Source organism: Egretta garzetta, unplaced genomic scaffold (genome assembly GCF_000687185.1).
Source record: "Egretta garzetta isolate BGI_Z169 unplaced genomic scaffold, ASM68718v1 scaffold27, whole genome shotgun sequence".
In the NCBI taxonomy this organism is placed as follows: domain Eukaryota; kingdom Metazoa; phylum Chordata; class Aves; order Pelecaniformes; family Ardeidae; genus Egretta; species Egretta garzetta.
The window spans coordinates 3,249,444-3,259,967 of NW_009260400.1; the positions used below are offsets into that span (position 1 = coordinate 3,249,444).

Genomic DNA, 10,524 nt, shown 5'->3' on the forward strand with positions numbered 1-10,524 from the left:
TTAAGCAAATGCAGAGCTTTTCACAGCCCTTGTTAGTCTTAACTCATTTTGTAGCTTAGCTTTCCGATTTTGCCTCTGAAATGTAGCAATCGTGTCATTCTGCTCATGTCCTCTGTGGTTTTCCTTTCCTTGTGGCCTTCTTTTTGACCAGTGGGATGCTGAAGAACTTCCATACAGCTGTATTTGCCTCCTCTGAAGCTTCCCCTCTTGCCTCTGCAGAGGATAACCCGCTGCCAAAGCTTTTAATAGAAGTCTTGGGTGTCCTGCTCAGCTCTTCTTGGAGTCATGAGCAGTCCCTCTTAGTTGAAGTCAGCTTTTTTAAAACCCTTTTCTCCTTAAAATAACAACATGGGTCATTTTATGCTGTAAGAACATGAAAAGGGCTGTGCCAGACCACCCCAAGGGCCACCCAGCCTGGCTATATAGAACCATGGAATCGTTGAGGTTGGAAAAGCGCTTTAAGATCCCCAAGCCCAACCATTACCCTAACCCTGCCATCCCACCACCAAACCCTGGCCCTAAGCACCTCCTCTGCCCGGCTTCTAAACCCCCCCCAGGGATGGGGACTCGACCCCTTCCCTGAGCAGCCCCTTCCAGGGCTTGACAGCCCTTTTGGGTGAAGGAATTTTTTCCAATGTCCAACCTAAACCTGCCCTGGCACAACTTGAGGCCATTGCCTGTGTCTTCTTGACCATGCATGACCTGAGCTCTGCCCCTAGGAAACTGAGAGCTCCACTGCCAAACTGTCACCCTTTGAGGGCCTCTTGCACCCCAAGAGCGAGTAACGCTAATTAAAAAGAACAAGATTATACAGCTGTAACCATCATTAACTGAACTCAGCAGTATCCAGAAGTGCTTCCAGCTTGTTTAAATTCCAGTTCAGTGAATCACTGTAAAACAAAAGCTTCTGCTGCTGCCTCCTCCCTCTCTTATCTTATTTACTCCTGAAAGGAAAGCAGAGTTTGGGTTAAGGGCTGCCTTTATCAGGAACCTTTCGCACTGAGACATGGAGAGATCTGATCTTCTGCTACCAGTGAGGCTGAAAAAACGCAATAAAACCCCAAAACATCGTACGTGTGCAGAGGCTTTTACATTTCTATAGATACCACGGTGGGTATAGGCTTGTGGGACAGGTTTATCACAAGATTTGTGCCTCCTTGGGAGTTTTCTCGCTGATGACAGAGGCAGGGACTCAGGAGGAAGGTGTGGAAAGGGTCTGGGAAAGCCATGCTCTTGCTGGAGGGCAGCCGTCCCTCTATGTACAAGCTCTTGGAGGTCCCTGTTGCTGCTAGTCCCTCCTATTCCCCTCTAGCTCCCAGGTAAGTAGCGGGTACCGCACAGCTCCCACCACAGCACCTGCCCTGTGACCCACACAGGGTGCTTTGCACACCTCGAGGACTCCCTCCCTTCTCTCCCTGCAAGCCACCTTCTCCTTACTCAACCAGGAAAAGCCTCTTTCTGAAATCTAGACTGAACAAAAAAGTGAATCTAGGCAGCTTGATTCTGTTCTTTCCATTGGGCATCATGTATTCAAGTCACGTTTTCAGTGGAAGAATTTATGGAGAACTCCCAAGACACAACGCAACATTTAAATGGTTCCAGAAACCACTGAGAGGCTGAATAAAAGGAGAGATGTGCTTAGAACACCACCAGTACCAGTCTTAAAACAAACACTTTACTATTGGTCACTTTTATTTCAAGAATAGAACAGCCTTTCACTCCAGCTCCCCCTGAGAGCCTATCAGGCACATCCCACAGAGCAAAAGCTCCAAAAAAAGCAATCCTCACTGAGACACTGGCTTTGGGTTCTCCTCCTCCCCCTCCCTGGGTGAGAAGCTAGCCTGGCACAGAACATGAACAGCTCCCTCACCCCACATCTGCTTCACTAGTAGTAATTATGCAAATAAATAAAGAGTAGTCAGTATCTCGCAGAGCGGGAGCAGATGGTGGCCACAGATCATCTAGAAAGTAATTTATTGCTATATTCTTACTTATTGGACACTGCAAGTAACTCACTTGGTAACCACCAAGAGAGGTGACAGGCTCAGATTGCCCTTGTGTTGCGGGCTCACATAGGACAGAAAAGCGTGGAAGGACAAGACAGATCTTGTTTAATCTGCTCACTGCCTTAAGGGCAAGAGCTTTCTCAGTGGGACGGAATCTTTGTCATTTTGACAGAAACAGGCAGGGGATATCATCAGCAGGCTCCAAAAACACTTGGAAGCTCATCATGCCTGCCAGACTTTACCACCAAGTTCACGTACGCTGCTGAGAGTATGTACTGCTAAGGGTACTCACTGCTCCGGGCTGCCAACAGGAGCTGCTGAGCCACCTTCACATGGTAAGGAACTGCAGGTTCCAATTCCAAAGAGAGCAGGAGCCCGGTGTTACCTTGAGAGCTGAGCCAGAGCTGCTGATTCATCGGGGAAAAAATTAGGGCAAATTAGAGCAGTACAACATGGGCATGGGGCAGTACCAGTCCTGCCACAAGCACATGAGGTCAATCTGACACTTTGTTCTACTTCCCTCTGCTGGTGGGATGTGCTGTGACGGCCAGCGTCCCAGGGTCAAGTCAAGCCAGCTAACCCAAGGCATAACATGAAGTCTAATACATACAAGACCACTTGTCACCAAAAATTATCAGGTAGCCCAAGGTTGATTACAAGTGATGAGCTCACAGCAGTGTCAGTGCCCACAGCGTCCCTCCCTACATGGAGTATTGGCCAGGGAATGTGGGTTTGAGAGGATGAGGACTGCAGGAAGAACCTCAGACTGATGGAAAAGCAGAGGAGTCCTTTGCAGGACATCAGAGATGTCTCTGTTAGGCATCATGCAGCTGGTTCTCTTTCAGGAGAATCTTCTCCCCAGGCTTGAAGGCAGGCATGCCCAGGTAAGGGCAGCTGGCACAGCGGAACGCATCCCCCAGGTAGCACTGGCAAGAGAAAGAAAAACACCTTCTGTAATTGGGGGCAACTTTCAGTTCTCTCCCCCTGCGATAGGCTTTTTTCAGCCTAAGAGACGACGTGCTCCTTGCACATATCAGCACACAAACCACTTCCCTTCTACCCTCTCTCAACACATCTGGTGAGCACGGTTAGCAGAGCTGTTGCAGGGCACTGTGCTCACAGGGAAGCAGCAAGTTTACACCCCAACTGGCATGCTTGCGCACGGCTGCATGCTGGGCTTGGGCAGCCTCCCCAACCACAACCAGGTCCCCCATGCTCCCATAAGGTGACCTTCCCAGAGCGGGGAGGTAAAGCTTCGCTGTTCACTCCGACTCCTACAGAGGCGGCACTTGCACTGGAACAGACGGCACGTGCTGGTACCAAGCACATGGGTGCAGGGCAACAGGACAAAGCTCTACAGAAGCTGCACAAGCAGTATTTGGAAGCAGCAAGCCAGCTTAGGGAGCAGTCACTAGAGAACACAGTTCTTAGACACAAATCACATACTGCAGACGACAGTATAGAAACAAAAAACGACAATTTACATTTCCACAGGCAGACTTGGGCTGTGAGCTGCTCTTCTCCTGTTCCAGCTCTTCAGCCAGGCCACATGTGCTGTAGAAAAATAAAGAAGTCACCTGCATCTTTCTGCTTAAAGGCTGTGAGTCACCAACACTTGTTTCAGCCCTACTCGCACACAACAGCCCTCGCTCTGTCACACAACACAGCTAACTCGGGGACTCTCACACCCTTCACTTTGTTCTTCAACACCACAGTTTGTATAACAAGTGTTGGAACGCACTCCTCAAGTTCAAATTGAGTGGGAAATGACTCTACAGAACTTGCTGCATGTGCTATGTCTCCTTGAAATCTGAGAAACCAGGGTTTTAGTCAAGGCAGGACAAACTGTATAGCCACCTTCAAGAAGACTGTTGATCCCATCAGTGTGGTTAGTCAATTCTCATTGTATTCAGGTTTACATTCAAACAGTTAAGATATGAAAGGGCATGAAACAAGAGAATTATGCCCTGAAGAGCAGCAAAGTGTCTACAATCTTTTTAAAATCCATCCAACTCTAAGGGTTTAATGTTGCAGTTAAAAGGTTCAGCGATACACTAATCCCAGCACTGACCAGTTCTTGCAGGCTTTCTTTTTGCCCATTTCTTTGCAGGATGGAGCTCTGAGGGACAATGGATCTGGCCTTTTCAAATCCTCCGAATCCAACAGCTCATCAGAATCCAAAAGATCCTGAAGACAAACCATGGAAGACAACATGCAGGAAAGAGGTTTGTCAGTAGGGAATGACATTGCTGTGTTATGTTCAAAGAAACGGTGCTATCTGTAGCACTGGCGTTAACGTGCTGCAGCTGTGCCCTCTTAATCCACGGCTCCTCTCTGCCCTCACCACACCTCTGGGCTCTTGGGACCTCGCACAGTAGATGAGATATTTTGCCCTGGGGATGCTGTTCTACCTCCTAAGCTGTAAAGCTTCCCAAGAGGCATGACTGAAACCATTTAGAGTAGGAAAGAAGAGGAGAGAAAAGGAACTGCAAAGCCTCACAAACAAGACCAGATACCATTTCTTCATCATTCATATCATTGGCAGAGAGCGTCCACAGCTTGGCAGTGGCTGGGTCCACAGAGGGTTTTCCTGGAGCCAAAACAAAGGAAGAAACAGTGGTGACTCCAGCCTTTGCCCCATCTACTCCCAACAGAGTTCAAACAACTTTGGAAAGCCCCATTTCATAGGTTTTTACTGTAGCACTCCCTACCCCAGAGCTGTCTCCCTAATCCAAGGGATTCCTGTCACCCAAACATTTAGCACACACCACTCCTTACCTGAAAGACCAGGCTTCTTGGCAAATGAAAGTTTGAGCTGACTTGAGGATCCCACTTCAAAATTGGGCTTCCTGCCTTCTATCTGAACAATGAGAAGGTCACTGCCTTGGTAACCCAAATGTGCTCGGACTGACTGGGCCTCTTCCGGGGTCAAGGCTTCCTTTTGCAGCTGCAATGTAAGATTTTAGGTTAGCCTCATGCAGAACCCCTTATTTCAGCACTCAGTCCAGCATTCCAGTGAGCTCAAACAATTGGTATTTTCAAGCCTGAAGAAAAACACTACCTTTGCAGTAACTAACGTTTGTAGCAGGCAGCATCCATGCACATTTAGAGTAAACCAGGGTATCTAAACACCTTGTCACCCGGCAAGTCCCCAGGAATTGCCATCCACGTTTCAAGTTAACCGCACGAGGGAGTTTCTGGACGCAGTTTGTACATACGTACCTCCTTCACTTCCACCAACCCAGAGAGAGTCAGAGCTGTGGGGAGTTTGGCTGCTGTCTTGATTGTGCTGTTGTTCTCTGGAAAACACAAAAGCAGGAAGTAGAAGGAGGGAAGGACAAGAATAGAGGTCACTCAGAAACCTGTAAGAGCAAGAGTTTTAGACGGAAGTACTCAAGCCAAACCTCTGCTTTAAAATTGGGCCCTTTCTAGTTGACAGCAGGAACAAATCAGAAAGAGCGTAAGCAGCTTGTTTGTTAAAATAGCGGCCGGGGATCACAAAGCCATTCTAGCTCCAGATCTTTTCTATATGTACACCAAAACCTTCCTCAACCCAATTTACACCCACCAAAAAAAGGAAAAAGAAGACCCCAAACATCCCAAAGCCCAAACAACAAAAACCCTCAAAACATTTTCACATATTAAAGCAAACAGTAGTGGAGGCCCCAGCCCTGGAAACCTCCAAAGCCAGGTTGGACAGGGCTCTGAGCAACCTGATCTGGTTAAAGGTGTCCCTGCTCACTGGAGGGGGGTTGGGCTGGGTGACCTCTAGGGGTCCCTTCCAACCCAAACCATTCCATGATTCTATGAATAACTCATGAAATTTTCAAAATACGGACTCCTAAATGACCATTACATTCAGAAACACACCATTCAAGAGCCTTGTTCTCCTAGGCAAAAGCTATTACAATTACTGTTTAATCAAAAACTCATTGCAGGCTTCTTCACTTGGGCACAGGATTGTGCTGAGCAGAATCCACTCACCCTCTTTTCACCAGTCTCATTTGCACTTTATTCCAAGTCCACCAAATTCCAGCCTGTCAGATGTGACTTTGGAAAAAAGAAACCTCATCTACTCCAGACTTTGCACATTCTTTGTTCTGTCCCAGAAGCATTCCCCCTCGCACCACAGAGCCACTGCCAGCTTCAAAGCATTGGCAAATCCTCCCAGCCTGAGGAAAGCATTTCTGCTGCCACTTGCGTCACCATTTTCAGCACTGTAGATTGCACCAACAGAAACACCATTGGCACAGATGCTTCTGTTCCTATCAGGTGGTGTATTATTTCCCACTTCCATCCTGAACGAGCTCCCTGTGCCAGCAAGATTCAAACACAGGTCAAATATAAGACAGAGAAATAACCTTGTGTTCACCTCCTCGGGTGTTCCTCCAGCTGACCCATGGCAGGCACTCTGGATTTACTCTTAAAACCTAGTCCAGACACTTCTACCTTTTCTGGATAAGTATTTCTCAGCTGGCTTCTGGGACAGCTTCTCTTGGCATTTGTCACCTGTTTTGAAAATCACTTCAGAAGCTCCTCAGAAACACAGCATCTGCAACTGTTTAACATTACACGCCCTAGGAGAAGACCAGTGTCCACCGAGCTTTTCAATGTAGTTTAGGAACAAGCCTACCCAGCGCTTTTGGGAGGAGAGTGCATGCACCTCTGACAGCTACCAGCTGAAACACAGGATAAAAACCTTGCTATTCAGGTTACTGTGTCAGGAGAATGAAAATCTCTGTCAGTCAGGGTTCCTGTCCTTTCCGTTTCAGCCTAATCCTCACAAGAATTGCTATGTTGCCATGAAAGCAAGGCTGATGTGGATTCTCTCACCTGATTCTGTAACCACCAGTTCCTTCAGGAGGACACGGCCCCCTGGCTTAAGTATCCGAGCTATTTCCGCCAGGACCTCCGCACTGTGCTGTGTTGTACTGCCTGGTACCACACCAGAGAGTATTACATCAAAACTGGACTCCTTGTGAGCCGCTAAAGAGAAAGAAACAGGAAAATGGTATAATTTTACACATATACAATCACAGCTATGCTTAATACATCAGTTCCACCTCCTCATCTTTCATGCTTGTGTACAGCATCATAGGAAGCACAACCAGGGTATATCACTTTTTTTGCTCTACTGACAGCGGTAAGAGCTAGCAGCGGGTTCTGAATGCTGACTTACAAACAAGGGAAGATGTCAGCCCACACAACAGAAGCACCCCTTCTCTTTAAATGAAACAGTGAAAAGTTAAGTTCATTCTTACACTGAGACAGCTGATTAATGTTTTCCACAGAGACGCGATTATCAGCTCCCACCAGCGCCTGAATTTTATTCACCAGATCCTTCAGGGCTTCAACTGGCGAGGAGCTGTCCCAGATGATGGCCACGCACTGGCCTGGTGCGACTCCGTACTCCTCCATTTCCACAGCAGCAGCAAGCCTGACAGCAGCAGAGAGGAATGGGCTGGGGGGAGACAGAGAGGAAGGGTAAGTGCCAAGCACAGCACGAACCTCTGTGGACTGTGACTTAATCGCAAAGCATTGACTTGTTTTAATAAATGGGGATTATTTTCTGGAGACAGGCAGCAAAGAGTTCCCACAAACTGAGCGTTAACATGACATTAAGAAATAGCTGCACTTACATACATAATTCAGTTTCTCTCCAGTTCAGAGACTGGTTTTGCAGGGACACTTCGAGCCATGCTTAAAAAACCCCCAAACCAAACTCACCTGCTTTCCTTAAAGAGTTGAAAAGAGACATGCACAGCATTTCTGGATTTCCAGACTAGGGACAACTATTCAACATTGAACACTGCCTTGTCTCTCCTACTCAGGACATGACCTAGCAGAGTTTGCTTCAACAGTACAGGAGGAGAAAAAAAAAAAAAAGCTTTTGGCATTCCCAGCTTTCCAGATTGATGCTCTTTCCACTCTTGTAATTGGTGTCACTGGGTGAGCAATTATACGAACAGAGGAGGGGAACAGAATGTGCAGTGAAGTGATAAATTTTGAGAAACCTGTCTGCACTAATATTTTTATAAGAGACTGCGTTCCTGAGAGAGTCCAAAGAAAACCTGCACTATAGAGGTGTCACAATAGCATTGCATCGTCACCTGTACTCATAGCAGTACTGGCTACTGAAACAAATTACCCAGCCTCTTTCACTCTAGTCATCCAAAGCAAAGCTATTATCTTCCTAATTTAACATGACTGCAGAGAACAGAGAGCACCAGTGAGTGCACAGCGAGATCAAGTGCACCCTCAGCTTGGTGTCATCTGCAAACTTGCCAAGTGGTGCGGCTGACATGCCTGAGGATGGCATCCAGAGGGACCTGGACAAGCTGGAGAGGTGGGGTCATGTGAACCTCATGAGGTTCAACAAGGCCAAGTGCAAGGTCCTGCACCTGGGTGGGGGCAACCCCTGGTATCCATCTAGGCTGGGGGATGAAGGGATGGAGAGCAGCCCTGCCGAGAGGCACCTGGGGGTACTGAGGGATGAAAAGCTGGACATGAGCCAGCAACGTGTGCCAGCAGCCCAGAAGCCAACCTGGGCTGCATCCCCAGCAGCATGGCCAGCATCGAGGAAGGGGATTCTGCCCCTCTGCTCCGCTCTGGTGAGACCCTCTGGAGCCCTGCATTCAGCTCAGGGGTCCCCAGCACAGGACAGGCAGGGACCTGCTGGAGTGGGGCCAGAGGAGGCCACGGGAATGGTCTGAGGGATGAAGCCCCTCTGCTACGGGGCCAGGCTGGGAGAGTTGGGGTTGTTCAGCCTGGAGAAGAGGAGGCTGCAGGCAGACCTGATTGCAGCTGTTCAGTGCCTAAAGGGTGCCCACAGGAAAGGCGGGGATGGTTGTGATAGGACAAGGGGTGATGGTTTTAAATTAAACCAGGGTGGGTTTAGACTGGATATAAGGAAGAAATTCTTTACAATGAGGGTGGTGAAACACTGGCACAGGTTGCCCAGAGATGGGGTGGAGGCTCCATCCCTGGGAACATTCAAGGCCAGGTTGGACTGGGCAACCTGATCAAGTTGAAGATGACCCTGCTCACTGCAGGGGGGTTGGACAAGATGACCTCTAAAGGTCTCTTCCAACCCAAAACATTCTATGATTCACTTAGTTGCCCAGTGTATCTTCAGTTAGCTACAAGCCACACACCTGCTTCAGGAGAGCCTGTTGGAAGCAAGGTTGTTAGCAGAAATCATTACATTACGCGTCCTGGGTAACGCTTTATTGCCACCATGTTGTAATGAAAGCACAGCTTATGAAGATGCTGTACCAAGTTTAACTCGGTGGCCTGCAGTCAGGCGTGGAGTAGATTCTGACCTGCTGTTCCTCTGACTCTACGTGCTGAGGACCCCTTTCTCCTGGAAACTGCAAACAAGTTCAGAATGGGACAACTCCATGACTCGTCTGAGCTACTCTGGTAGGAACTAGTGCTGACGCAGCCCACGGTGCCAGCCATGTACGAAGTGAAAGATCTTGGACATACACTGCAGGTTATAGCACCTCACAGTCAGCCTTGCATGCATATGCAACGCAAGCTAAGCAACTACAACAGACAGTAACACTAGTAAACACACATGGCAGTGTTAGGTTAACCGTTGGACTTGATGATCTTAAAGGTCTTTTCCAACCTAAATGATTCTATGACTCTATATTAATCCCATTGATAAGTCACCTTTCCCAGGCAGAAGGCTGAAAGCCTCAAAAGATATACAAGCTGTTGGGCTAATTTGGAAAAAAAAAAATCATCCAAAGTCACACCTTCCTCCCAGAGCAGCAGGTTGCAACCTTCCCAGACAGGCTCACACCTAAGATATCCCACCAGAACCCAGACATAATATCAGCACAGCGTAAGGGAAGAGGCTTCAGTCAAGAGCCCAGACTATACCAACAGCAACACCAGCCCGCATCCATCCCTTGAGATGCAATCTAAAGGAAGTAGGAAGCCACCATCATCCTCAAAGACGTGACCTTCAGTCAGCGTAAAGGCAAGGTGTTACTGTCAAAGAATGCACAGGTGAGCTCTTAATGGGATGGTGGGGGGAGCGGGGAATACACTTTTCCCCTCCATTTTCCAGTAGAAGGTGGAATTTATTTAAAATGAAAGGCAGGAGGCCCAAGGGCTGGGTCCGGGGTAGACACTGGGCTGGGGGTGGGGAGGGGTCCTTATCTTAATTTCACACGCATTTAACAGTCCCTGAGGAGCATGACTGCCCAAAATCGGGCAAGAAAGGCGCTTTAGACAACACTGAAGCTTTCCAGCTTCAATGGATTAAAAAGGTACCGCATACAGCACGTCAAAACTTAAAACTCGGGCCTCCTGAGTGCTCCCTGCCTGGCGGCGCAGAGCCGGCTGCGGGCAATGGCTACGCGGGCCCCGCAGCGGGTGGAGGCTTTCAATGCAGAACGGGCAGAGTAAACCTCTGAGCTCCAGAGCGCTTTACAGGGACGGGGGACGAGATGCGTCAGGGAATTTCACACGGGAATTCCTCCCCCCGCCCCCGCGGCGGGCGCCG

General features: G+C 48.6%; 2 protein-coding genes across 2 annotated transcripts in view; one reads left to right on the forward strand and one right to left on the reverse strand.

The window, feature by feature from the left end:
* Positions 1–1,661: 1,661 nt before the first annotated feature.
* On the reverse strand, positions 1,662–8,392 carry CIAPIN1 (cytokine induced apoptosis inhibitor 1). Its single transcript, XM_009643288.2, has 8 exons — positions 7,268–8,392; positions 6,840–6,992; positions 5,229–5,305; positions 4,785–4,953; positions 4,523–4,596; positions 4,078–4,193; positions 3,491–3,560; positions 1,662–2,932 (listed from the first exon to the last, which is right to left on the reverse strand). The coding sequence occupies exons 1-8, from the start codon at positions 7,422–7,424 to the stop codon at positions 2,822–2,824; spliced, it is 927 nt and encodes a 308-aa protein (XP_009641583.1). The 5' UTR covers positions 7,425–8,392; the 3' UTR covers positions 1,662–2,821.
* A 179-nt stretch (positions 8,393–8,571) lies between these two features.
* The window catches only part of COQ9 (coenzyme Q9), an 11,158-nt gene continuing 9,205 nt past the window's right edge, over positions 8,572–10,524 (forward strand). The window contains exon 1 of the mRNA XM_009643363.2: positions 8,572–8,617. Within this exon, the coding sequence (XP_009641658.1) occupies positions 8,572–8,617 (46 nt within the window). The remainder of the gene's footprint in view (positions 8,618–10,524) is intronic.